At 33.5% G+C, this 13,855-nt stretch overlaps 2 protein-coding genes across 3 annotated transcripts in view; both read left to right on the forward strand.

The window, feature by feature from the left end:
• Window positions 1-13,855, forward strand: part of LOC127861598 (speract receptor-like) — a 767,747-nt gene that overhangs the window by 726,157 nt on the left and 27,735 nt on the right. The window lies entirely within an intron of this gene.
• LOC127861597 (atrial natriuretic peptide receptor 1-like) overlaps window positions 1-13,855 on the forward strand; it is a 228,288-nt gene that overhangs the window by 186,698 nt on the left and 27,735 nt on the right. The window contains exons 8-12 of the mRNA XM_052400227.1: window positions 1,188-1,299; window positions 1,733-1,819; window positions 7,234-7,377; window positions 10,485-10,606; window positions 12,053-12,249. Coding sequence (XP_052256187.1) covers window positions 1,188-1,299; window positions 1,733-1,819; window positions 7,234-7,377; window positions 10,485-10,606; window positions 12,053-12,249 — 662 coding nt within the window. The remainder of the gene's footprint in view (window positions 1-1,187; window positions 1,300-1,732; window positions 1,820-7,233; window positions 7,378-10,484; window positions 10,607-12,052; window positions 12,250-13,855) is intronic.

Raw genomic sequence — 13,855 nt, forward strand, 5'->3', positions numbered from 1 at the left:
TTCAGGTCAAAGGTAAAGGTCACAGTGACTCGAAACTGTAAAATGGTTTCGGGATGATAACTCAATAATGCTTACGCCTAGGAGCATGAAACTTCATAGGTACATTGATCATGACTGGCATATGACCCCTATTAATTTGCAGGTCAAATGTCAAGGTCACAGTGACTCAAAACAGTAAAAGGTACATTGATCATGACTGGCAGATGACCCCTATTGATTTTCAGGTCACTAGGTCAAAGGTCAAGGTCACAGTGACAAAAAACGTATTCACACAATGCTGCCACTACAACTGACAGCCCATATGGGGCATGTTTTACAAACAACCCTTGTTTAAAAAGAGCAATATCGAAGCAATAAGTCCAGAATGACTTCCCCTTGTATATGAGAAAATTTTGAAATCCCGCTTGTTTACGCAATCAATTCCACAGTTTTCATCAAATTATTTCCAAATTTGCACAGTATCTTTATATCAATGAGGATTTGAACCCTATTGAATATGAACAGTATCAGAGAAATAAGTACACAATTATCTCCCCTTGAATTTGAGAAAACTCTCCTTGTTTGCACGATAAAGTACACAGTTTCCATCTTATTCTTTCCAAACTTGCACAGTGTTTATAGCAGTAGAGCGATTCAGGCCCTCATGGGCCTCTTGTTTATGAGTTGAACAGAGGCATAGTGACACATCCTTCAACCACTTAATATCTTGTAGGAATTTCCATCGCACCAGTTTCTGTCGATGGATGAACCTCTTTTGGCATTTGCTAATATTTTACGTATTTTGTTGAGATCAATGAGTCATTTGATCATCAGATATAAATAAGTTGACAAAATGATACAAGATGAAGACGCTTACTTAGTTGATTTTTAATTGAGATAAATTGTTAAATAATTTTCACTGAATGTTGATATTTTAGGTTTTATCTTTATTTCACTTTGTATTGTGATATTGCTTTTTTTTGTAAATAATGGAGCTCTTAATCAATTTGAATTAAATACATACGAGATTCTATGATTTAAAATTGATTTTGTTTGTTCAATTTCAAATTAATTCTTAATTAGTGGATTAGTTTCTGATTAATGTATTTTACCACTGAAATATATTTAATTATTTGTAACTTCACGTCTTAATTGAAAAATTGTATGTGGTTATTCCCACTCCAGTGTTTCTGCTTTAACAACTTCAGGTAGGAGTCGGCAAGGCAAGTCCGGTAGCAAAATGTCAATGGGCAGCATGTTCAGCACCGCCAGCATGGGAGGTGCGGCTGCCAAACAGGTTTTTGTGAAGATCGCCCTGGTGTAAGTTGTAATTATAGGGTTGGTATTTGTTTGTAGATTATCAATTTCAATCATGAATATTCAGAAAATATATAGCTTATGGAATCACAAGTGAATAAACATTGAAAAGCTTTAAAAACAAATCGTTTTATGTAAAGCTTGTCCAGTTTAAAGTCATTGATATATTACTAAAAACGCATTCAAATTAAATCACTTCTTCTAGTTACATGTTGTGTAGGAAATGTGAGTGTGGGCACTTGTAATGGTATGTGCATCTGGATAAATTGGTAATGATCAACTGGATCCTATAAATGCAAAGCGTCTGTTGACGATGAAGTTGATTTGTATGTTAATAATAATATTATGTATATGATATATGTGTTTTTTCATTTGGTAAAAATGTACTAAGGGAAAGTATTAATTTGTGTAGCCTATTACTATCTGTGTATTGCAGGCAAGATCGAACTGTTGCAGTGCGTGTAGTAAATAAGAAGGAGTTCTCCCTCACCATGCCTATCCGAAAGGAGGTCAGAGCAGCCAGGTGGGTTGGGAGGAGATGACATTTTATTACACAATAGGGACTTGGTCAATGTTTGGCAAACTAACAATTTAAAAAAGTTACAGATTCACAAAAGAATATAGGAATTAAATTAGGAATAGAAAAGTGTACGTAAAAAAAATAAAAATTTATAATCATCTTTCAAAATAAGGAAAAGTAATACAGCCTTTCATTGTGTCAAGCTTATTGCTAATTTAGCACTAAAGTGTATTACTGACCTGGCAATTAAACTTCCATTCAAAGTCTAAATGCCTGAGTGTCGGAGTAAAAGCTGTTTTAGCCACTGTTTCTATTGATCCTGTATTCGAGCCCCAGATGATGCTCTTTTTTTTTGCCAGGTTATTATCCCCGCTGAAAAACAATTCCGAGGGGATATAGTTATTGTCCTGTCCGTCCGTCTGAAACTTTGTCCGTTGCATAACTCTAAAACTACTGAAGGGATTTACTTGAAATATAAACAGATGGCAACTAGGAGAAGTGCAGTGATCAAGAACCATAACTCTATCTACCTTAGTTTTTTTATTATCTCCCCTTTTATATAATTTCAAAGTAAATTTTTGTCCAGAGCATAACTCTAAATCTACTGAAGGGATTTACCTAAAACTTGAAATATAAACTCTATCTACCTTACTTTTTGATTTATCTCCCTTATTTAATTTCAAAGTAATTTTTTTCCGGAGCATAACTCAGGCCGTAAACTGATTCCTATATTCCTATATTTTTCCTATATTTTTTTTAATTTTCCTATATTTTTCAAAACCTCCAATATTTTCCTATAGTTTTTTACTTTTTTCCTTTATTTACCTATATTTTTTACTTTTCATCTATTTTGTTCTGAAAATTTCCTCTTTTATTTTTTAAACACTTATAAGAAGTAATACTGCCTCTAGGTATTTTAATTTACAGTGTAAAAAGCTGTCACTCCTCTTCCAAAGCATCACCATCTTCCAGGAGTGCTGTTGTACACCATTGTGATATCTATATGGACACCTTTGATGACGAAAAATACAACCATTTAAAAGGTAAGAACAAATCCTAGCAGATAGTTTTAACAGGTCCTTCTTCTGAGGGGATATTTAATGCTCTTCCTGATTATTGAGATGTTTTATTGTCATTTTTCCATGTAAACCATAGCATCTTTTTCTTGTTTTAAAGAAATGCATCTAACATTGTGTGTCTGATACCCATGAGATTAGATTGTTTTACAATTGGTATTAATAATACAGTGCAAGTTTGTTCAATCAACTAATTTGATGTTCAATTTCAAATATATTTATATGCAGAAGCTGCCAGAAAAATCTTATATTCTGTATGTACATTTTATCATATAGGATGTTTTGGTGTTCTTTTCATGATCTAAAAATATTTTATTGAAGAGTGTATAGAAATTTTAATGTGCATAAAATACAAAATTTGTATTATAAACCATGATATGATACAACATGTATGTGATTCATGTTTACGGTTTCAATAATTTCATTATCAATGATATGTTCCACTCTTGTGTTAGGTTGTAAAACTATGTTTAATAATGTTTGTGTTTTGTTGATTGTTAACTATTTTAATAAAATCAGGTGTCCACATTGATGACCACAGTGTGTTGCTGCATAAGCATATCTGCCTTGGTGGGAAGATGAGGGACTGTTTTGTTAAGTAAAACATGAATTTAATGCTTATTGACGGAAAACAAGTAAGTAAGAAGTTCTCTTCATATCTCTAGAACATTACTTTTTACCATAAAATTCCTAAATTTAAACCTAAACAAGCCCAAACCTCCTATATTTTGATGCAAAAAAGTCCTGTATATTTTCCTATATTTTCACCTTAAGTCAGTTGACGGCCTGATTAATTAACTCTAAATCTACTGAAGGGTTTTACTTGAAAGTTTAAATATAAACAGATGGCAAGTAGGAGAAGTGCAGTGACTAAGAACCATAACTCTATCTACCTTAGTTTTTTAAATTATCTCCCTTTATTTAATTTCATACAGTCAATCTTGTATTTAGAGACCACTTAAGGGAGTAACCAAAAGTGGTCTCTTAATAAAATGGTCTTTAAATAAAAAAAGGCCATTTGTGATGAATGCGGATCTTTGATTTTAAATCCAGATATTGGATTATCCCCTTTTGACACAGCGATTTCTGCTTTTGTAATCAAATGAATCTAAATATAAATAAAATGAATAAAAGAATTTTTTACTTAAATTAAGTTGTAGTTGTTATCTCTAATTCTAAATACAATGTAAATGGTTTGCACGAAGAATGGGTTTTTCTGACTCCAAACTCATTCGTGATTAAATTTACGTGCACTTTTACTCTTCGACACTTCCAATACCCGAATTTTCTCATTTAACGTTAATAATTTCCCTTTTGACATTTTAATTTCTGCATGAAAGCTTATATATATCTGACTCGATTATGATACATAGGGAAATAAATAAAACACCTTGATTGAAAACTAAATAAACAAGCCTGATTGGAAAATTGTCTAACACAAACTAATTAGCATAATAAAAATTACATTTTTTAATGAACAGATTTCGCTACATGTTAACGATTATAAGTTTATTTTTTTACACCTCTCGAGAACACTTTGAAAATGTTTGTCGCATCGGCGCATTGTTTTTGCAATTAAATCGGCTATTAAATTTGTCACTTAACGTCCCAGATAGTAATCGCTTTAACCCGTAGACTGTTGCCTATACCTCACTGTATTATTCGACACCAAAAATTGATACGCAGTCAGCATTAACACCGGTCAAAACCGATCATTGAGACAAAGAAAAATGGCTGGTGTGAAATCAAAACAAAGGCTAATCGTTCACGTTTTCGGCTTAGATAAACAATCTGATTTGTCCCTGAACTGTCAACAGATTTATCACTTTTTCCCTTAAAGCGGTCGCTTAATTCAAGACTCGGGCATCAATATACACTAAAATCAGCGGTCGCTGGTTGCATTAGACAACAGTGGCTTAATACAATATGAAAATATATTTTTAAAAATGCTTGGGCGGGATTTAAAGTGGTCGCATAAGACAAAAGTCGCTTAATTCAAGTGGTAGCACACACAAGATTGACTGTAGTAAATTTTTGTCCGAAGCATAACTCTAAATCAGGGATCATATTTTCCCGCAACATCAATTGGTCTGGATTTAAATGGGGAATATGTGTCCGAAAATGTATATCCGAAATCATGACAAATTACGTTAAAATATATATCATTGATTTTGCCATAATAAATGTACAAGTTAAAATTCTCTTGGGCATTTTTTTTAAACGGAACATACGAGTTTTTTCAATTGGTTTTATCATTTGCTATTTCATTGTAGTTTCGTGTGCTGTTTTATCTGACTTTTTTTCATCGTTGTCAATATCATTAATCTTTGTAAGTCAATACCGATGTTTTATATCGTTGTCGACTTGATAATAGCTTACAAACATGCACTGAACCAAACAAATGTTTGTGCCTAGGTTGGCTACTTACAATAACAAAACCAAATAGTTAAGAAATAATTCGTGTACGTTAGGCCTATAGTTTGATGTCGAATAACCCACGGCAGATAGTTAAGATGCATAAGGATTAAATCACTAGTGCGAAGCACGAGTTATTTGAAACCACGCATCTAAACTTCCGGTCGTGGGTTATATAATTACAAACAATAAAGTACATTAATTATTTCGATTCTAACACGATTGTTACTAAAGATTTATACAATGTATATTATTTTTCTTGTGTACTATTGTATATAAAGTTCTGCCCATAAATATAACTTTCGGCTGTTCTGTTGATCAGATCCGCAACTTTCATTCATTTATTGCCGGATTATTACGCTGGTGGAAAATGTATCAGCATGTTTTGTTAAGTTACAGCGCGTGCTTTCAGTGTATAAGGTCCGCCCACAATTATTGCAGAATATCCAATTTTCTCTTTTGTTTATATGAAAGCTTACTGTATCATGCATGAAATGCACAATGTCCACGAGGATAACATCGAGGTTTTCATCTCCAAAGTAACTGTCAACGATTTTATCGTGGACGAGTATACATTATGGACCGATTAGTGTGCAAGGTATAAGCCAGTGAAATTATCGATTGATATTGACACGGGGTTATTCACGCATGACTAATACACAACCGTGCGAATCTTTGCTGCTTGGGGTCATATTCTGATACTAGTCGGCTGACTTGCACTAAACTGGTCCTGACCAGTTAAGAGACTGCAACGAATGGTTTATCACACCTAATCGAGATAAGAATGTAATTAGGATGTGTTAGCATGTGCACTGTGTACTCGATTTCATGACATGGGAATTTTAGAAAACAGAATCGGACCGACTGTTTGAGATTTTCAATCGGTCTTCCATGACCCCAATCGGTCTAGGACCGCCAAAATCGAAAAAAATATGATCCCTGCTCTAAGTCTACTGAAGGGATTTACTTGAAACTTGAAATATAAACAGGTGGCAACTAGGAGAAGTGCAGTGAACATGAACCATAACTCTATCAACCTTAGTTTTTTAATTACCTCCCTTTTTTTATTTCCATGGCCCGTATTCACCAAACAATTCTTAGACTTAAGTCTAAAAATAAAGAAAATTCTTTAAATTAGAATATGCAAGAATTTCTTTAATTTTGAGACAAACTCTACAGTACACATCTCTATCTATATTATTCTTTATATAGAACATTTTGTTAATGAAATAATCACCAGTGGAGGCCTGTATATATTCAAACACTGAACACATTTTTCTTGGTTCTAAGTCTATTCTTTATTCTTAAGTCTAAGAATCGGTTGGTGAATACGGGCCCCGATTTATTATTCTCTACAGCATAATTCCAACACAATATAACTAATTGATCCTTGAAATATAAATAGATGACACAGGTGCCATGTTTTACAAATATTATTCTACTCTCTAAAACAAATGTTCTCATATAAGCAAACACATTTTGGCGGGGATTTGGCACTACTGTGACAAGCTCTTGTTATTATTTTAAAAACTTTTCAAACTATTACAGGTTTTTTAGAAAAATCATTTTATGATTATTTTTAAATTCCAAAACCTAGGCACAAGTGTGAAAATAAAACAAACCAAATAACAAAAATCAATTCAGTTCACTTTAAGTTGCTTGTCCAACTAGGGTTTGCACAAAATGGCCAATGGATTGTGCTGTCATGTGTTTTTGTTTACAACTTCAAAAATTTAACATGATTTATAACTTATTTTAAGCTATCTACTTATAGGGTTGCCTAAAAAATAGTTTAAATTTATATGCTCAGTAATGTTGTTTTGGTTTATCCTGTTCAGTCCGCACATAATTTCTGTTTGCTATATGATCATAAAATTGTGTACATTTTGTTCTTAATAGATTCACATTCCCACTTTATGTTTCCAGGGCATGTGAGCAAGCGAATGTGTGCAAATTTGTAGGTGCCAGCGTTGTGGCACCAAATATCTGGGTCCTCACTGAGTACTGCTCCAAGGGAAACCTCAGTGACGTGCTTCTTAATGAAGAAATACCTCTGAACTGGGCCTTCAGGTAAGCAGCTGTAATGCCATTTGTTGTAAGTTGTCAGATTTTTCAAGTATTATATGGTTTCAAAAACCTCTAAATTCCTTTCAATAATATATCAAGAAATAATGAAATGAATTCTTAGAACTCAGTAAGAAAACCTAGATTTGCATCAACAGTTAAACAAATGTTGAAAGGGTATACCACTCCCTCATACATCCAATCCATAGCCCCAATGTTTCCATGCTTCCTACTAGCCTGTATTATAATATGAGGCGGATGACGGGGTCCAAGTCAAAAGACAGCGTTATAAACTGATTTGGGTTATAAGCTTTGATCATTCCTAAATTATTTCAACGTTGTGTTGTCATTCACCAATACATGCATAAAAACCCTACCGTATCCATAACTGTATAAATATGGCTTGTCTGAAGTGCATAAATATTTGATTATCATGTATAATTACTACATGCATTAAAAGAAAATATTCTGACCATTTATGATGATAAATGTGTTTAAGAATTTCATTAACTTAAACATACCCCTTTTTACAGAAGTGTTCAGTGCATTGTAGGACAGACATTTCATGGGGCACTGCTCAGATTTAAATGTATCAACCAATGGATGAGTGAGTTTAAATTAGATTAAATGCAATAGGATACAATGTTTTATTAGTCCCCTACCAGTTTCACCGGAGAGGACTCATGGTTTTGTCTCCGTCCGACCGTCACACTTTTCTGGATCCTGCGATAACTTAAAAAGTTCTTAATATTTTTTCATGAAACTTGGAACATGGATAGATGGCAATATGGACATTATGCACGTCATTTCATTTTGTTCCTACGTCAAAAATTATGGTTGCTATGGCAACAAATAGACTAGAAATACTGCTGAAAATGGTGGTTTTTCTGGATCCTGCGATAACTTTTAAAGTTCTTAATATTTTTTCATGAAACTTGAAACATGGTTAGATGACAATATGGACATTATGCACGTCATTTCATTTTGTTCCGACGTAAACAATTCTGGTTGCTATGGCAACAAAATAGACTTAGACATACTGCTGAAAATGGAGGTTTTCTGGATCCTGCGATAACTTTTAAAGTTCTTAATATATTTTCATGTAACTTGAAACATGGATAGATGGCAATATGGACATTATGCACGTCATTTCCTTTTGTTCTTACGTCAAAAATTCTGGTTGCTATGGCAACAAATAAACTAGAAAACTGCTGAAAATGGTGGTTTTCTGGATCCTGCAATAAGTTTTAAAGTTCTTAATATATTTTCATGAAACTTGAAACATGGATAGATGGCAATATGAACATTATGCACGTCATTTCATTTTGTTCCTATATCAAAGATTTTGGTTGCTATGGCAACAAATATATATATATAAAAAACTGGAATTTCTGACAATGGTGGAGCCGGTAGGGGACTTATATTGCTTGACAATAGTCGTATTGTGTCAACTATTCAAGCAAAAATGAATGTAAATTTCTGTTAACAACAACCCTACGTTTGGATAGAACTAATTGCCTTGATTGCTTATTTGATTTCTCTTTGCGTTTTAGCAGATAATATTTAAATTCAAATTGTCTACAAATAACAATGAAGTGGAACATGTATCGTAAAACTTATCAAAGCTGTTTAATGATTCAAAAGATCAATAGCACATACATAAAAACACATGCTATTTTCACACTTGTATTGAACCAAACAATAGATAATCACAATTCAACTGTCAATTTCCCTAGTAATGGTTAGTCTCTTATCAATAAAAATTGAGCCATGATACAATCAGCACATCGGACGCCGCCATATTTGAACGCCAAAAAAACGCTATACACAGATTTGAAGGTTGGAGAAAAAACGGAAGCCAAAACCCACCTGCATTATATTGGATTCAGCGTTACAACAAAGCGCCTTATATTGGATTTACAGTGTAATCATTTGTGTATGATTTAATGTTTAATCACAAATGGGATATAAGAGCATAAGTTTTTTATAATAATGCCATATGTGGCACAGTAGATATTGTTTGTCACACAAATCACGATATTCATTATCAGAGTGAATGAAATGAGGGCACAAAAATCAAGACCAGACAGGATTTATTGAAGACATTTGGATTGCATAAAAAATATTGAAGTTAACATTTGAAAACACTGATATTTCAATGTATTTGACATTGTAAAAAAAATTGACCTTTGGTAAATTTGCAGACGCAGAATTTTCGAAATTTATTATAATTTTGCAAACATGTGAGGCACATTTTGAACTGTTAGATTTTAAAGCTACCAGACCCAAGTAATGAAGTCATCATAACAAGTATTCCAGTAAAAGCAATATTACACTAGCGTCTAATCAGCTCAATAAGTTTTTGTTTAAGAAATAATATTTTTCTATCATGGTTTGTTGTCGAATAACTCACAGTAAGAAGTATAGATGCGTAGGAATTAAATCACGAGTGCAAAGCACGAGTGATTTGATAGCACGCATCTATACAACTTACTGTGGGTTAATCGAAAACAAACCATCATAGAAAAATATTATTTCGATTCTAACACGATTCTGATTGATTTGGTTCAAGCTTTAGGACGTGAACTATATTTTTCAATACTCCACCCTTCTTAGTACAAAGTCCACTATTTAGTGACGTCATTGAATTGTACAAACGTATGACGTCGTTTTCATTCATAAATATTTTGCAAATGACGTCACTTTCATTGAATCGTAGAATCGTAGAAACTTAATGACGTCAAGTTTATTGATGCTACTGAAAAGCTGACATGCTATAAATGTTTTCTGAATTACGTTTCCTAACAATTAACATTCTTTGTCGGCGTGATATGCCATTTATCACCAAATATACAATTTGTTGTTTCATTACATTTATATACATGCTACATTTATGACATTTCTTTTAGAGCGGGTTTTAGCACGTGCATTTTACTGCCATATTTTCTTTATTTATTTGGAACTATTTTCGAAACATTAAGCTCCGCCCATAAGTTATTGCAGAATAACCCACACTCGATTTCCTTCTTTGTCTATAGAAAACAAGTCGTGTGCCGTGTTAGAATTCATTACAACCCTACTTAATATTAGATTTGTTTTATATTCGGGGTCAGGTTTTCGTTTGCGGGGGACATCGCCAAGGGCATGGCCTACCTGCACTCAAAGGGAATCATGCATGGTCGTCTTAAATCCAACAACTGCATCGTGGACGACAGGTGGACTGTCAAGATCACAGGTAACACATGAAAGTTAAGTACACATGACACAAGTGATCTTCAAAATCACAGGTAACAAATGACCATCATGATCACAGGCAACAAATGACCTTTTAAAGCATAGGTAACAAATGACCTCATGATCACAGGCAACAAGTGACCTTTTAAAGCATAGGTAACAAATGTCCATCATGATCACAGGCAACAAGTGACCTTTTAAAGCACAGGTAACAAATGACCATCATGATCACGAGCAACAAGTGACCTTTTAAAACATAGGTAACACCTGACAGTCATTTTCTCGGAAACATGTGACGGATAATAGGTTATAAGTTACTGTCAAGTTGAGAAGTTTAAATGACAGTGAATCACATGTTTCACATGACCATCAAAATCAAGTATTTAAGTGACCGTAAAGATGAAAGTTAAATATTAACCCGCAAGATCATAGGTCATAAGTAACTGTCAAGGTAAGAAGTAAAAAAATGACGAATGTTTCAATTTACTGTCCAAATCACAGGTAACAAATGGCTTTCAAGATCACAGGTAAATCACATGTTATACTTGATCAATTTGATATCTAGTTTAATTATTTAAAACATTGTAGAACAAACCATAATGTTCTAGTGTTGACTGTTTTTGAATGCAGCAGATGGATTTGGTTATTAATATGTTTATTAATGTTTAATCATTAAAAAGGCCAACAAAGCGTTATATGCCTTCCTGAAAATTAAATAATTTCAGTAATAGTCCAAACTCGATGGCTTGAACTCGCTGGGACCATCACGAAAGTTTGAGCCATCCGATTTCTAAAACAATTACGTTTACTAACGTGAATCTGCAATAGATTAACATCTCCAGTCAAAGAGTATTCATACTGCCTTAACAACTTTATAATTTCTGCTTTGAATCAATAAATTTATCATGTATTTATGTATTCACTTCCTTTATTAAGAATAACATCAGTATGTGTTTTGTTCATTATTTGTCGTATAGATACAGCGCTGTCTATTCCATCAAGTTGATATTGCACCTAATGTGATGCAGCCATTCCAGCCATAAAAATACTGAATCTATAACAAAATCAAGATTTCATACAAAATACTATCTTTTGCTCAAATTTATTAACGATTGAGTGCATGAAATGTTTGCAACTGTGGCTTGCCTTTGATCAAGCGCTCCTTATCAATAAACAGCTTTATGCGACCAAAAGTGAGTTCCAGCCAAATATATTTAAGAACGTGTGAAAATTGTGACTTAAGGACTGTAAAAATAGTTCAAGCATTGGATGATACTTGGACCCTTGCGAGGTCGAGCCACCCGACAGAAATTTATATTAATGTATAGAAACAAAAAATCGGTGCTTTGAGGAGAGTTTGAGCCATCAGGTTTCAACTGTATGTCCTTTCTGTGATTAACAGGTTTTTTAATTTTGTTAAAAATTAATATATGCCATTACATCTCAGATTTTGGTCTCAAGAAGCTTCGCAAAAATGATGAAGTCATTGATAAGGAAAATGAGGAAATCAAGGAAAGGCGTGCATTAATCTATGTGGCACCAGAGCATATGGGCATGAAGGAGTTCGAGCCGACACAGGAGGGGGATGTCTATGCCTTTGCTATCATTCTAATTGAGATTGCCACCCGCCAAGAGCCCTTTGGTGTAGGTGTCAAATCTGTTGGAACAAGTTGTCATATCTTAAACTTTCAGAAAGGACATGAAGAAGATGTTTGTTGATTCCGTTGTAAGGTGGTATTATCATTTCATGTCAGTCATGTAATGAATATTTTTAAGAGCTTGACCATCACTGAAATGATTATACAATCTTACACTGAAATGAACACATTTTCCTTTTTATTTCGTTCTTTTGTATGATAAATTGATTAAATGCATACAAATCAGTGGAGCTTAAGTAAGTACATTTTGTGTATTTTGAGATTATAAATAAATATGGCATCATATAGTCAAATACAACCCATGCGAAAGACAAAATAATCTTACCGGACATGAGGTCCGATAACTTTTAAAATGTACCGGACCTCGCCCCATTTTACCGGACTTTATTCTGCTTTAAACAAACAATAAAAATACATTGTATAGTTTTTTATCGTTATGACGTTCACAATGTTTAACATACCTAAATACAATAACATAACAATTAAATGTATGCCTGTTTAGTTAGCATTTCCGGCCGTAAAATACGCCAAAAATCGGCCGTATTACCTCCTTTTAACAAATGGCGGAAGGCACTCAGACCTCCTATAATCCGCACTCATAATGTTGTCTAATATCGAATAATAGTCACATTACACAGCCATGTATGCTGACACAGATATGCCACAAAAACTTCTAAGGTAACTTTTCAGTCGCCAAAGCGTCCAATCAGTAACAAGAATGCGTATCATAAGGGCATTATTCTAGACCCAGTGTTCGTACACTAGGTTTTTTTATCCCCTCGGTTAGCACTAACCGCCGGTTTAAGTTATCCAAGCTGGGTTACTAACTAGGCTGGATAATTGCGTTGCTGGAAATATTTACCCAGGCTGGATAACTATCCATGTTGGGTAAATTTATTCACTGGTAAACTTTAACAATTATCCCATAATCCATTGTAAAAGCAAAATGGCCAACATGTCGTCAAGCTATAAATAGGACAGCATATTCTGGGAACATGGTTTAATAATAATATAAAACTTTAATTTTAAAAAATCGCAGTTTAAAAATTTATGCAATATTCAATTATAATTAAACAGTATATAAAAGACGGTGTCGGGTATCATCGCACCTTTTTACCATAAACAATTACGTAAACAATCAGTGTTCCTTATGAAAAATTAAATGCAAATCCTTAGCAATTATTAACTAATGGCGAGTAAGTTGTAAAAACAATACCCGTTACAAATTGAATGCGGTAACAATTTAATTTAAATAGAAGTATATTTCAACATGTCCATTTTTAGAACTGCATAACACATTTTTTCTACAGCCATGTGATAATATTTTCTCTTTTCTCTTTGTATGCATCTGCACCATTCACTACATATGATGCCATGTAAAGCCTGTGTTTTAATAAGAGCGCGAAATATTTGCTGACAGAGTTGAGTTTCACGCATGGAAAGGTTTAAGCGTGAGTGTCAAAACAGGCCATGTGACGTAACTATATATAGACGTGCAACTCGGTACATGTATTATTTTTAAATAAAAATGAATAAATCGGCATTAATGCACACAATGAGATATTATTGACACATTGAAACTATAGACAAAA

Source organism: Dreissena polymorpha, chromosome 16 (genome assembly GCF_020536995.1).
Source record: "Dreissena polymorpha isolate Duluth1 chromosome 16, UMN_Dpol_1.0, whole genome shotgun sequence".
NCBI classification, from domain to species: domain Eukaryota; kingdom Metazoa; phylum Mollusca; class Bivalvia; order Myida; family Dreissenidae; genus Dreissena; species Dreissena polymorpha.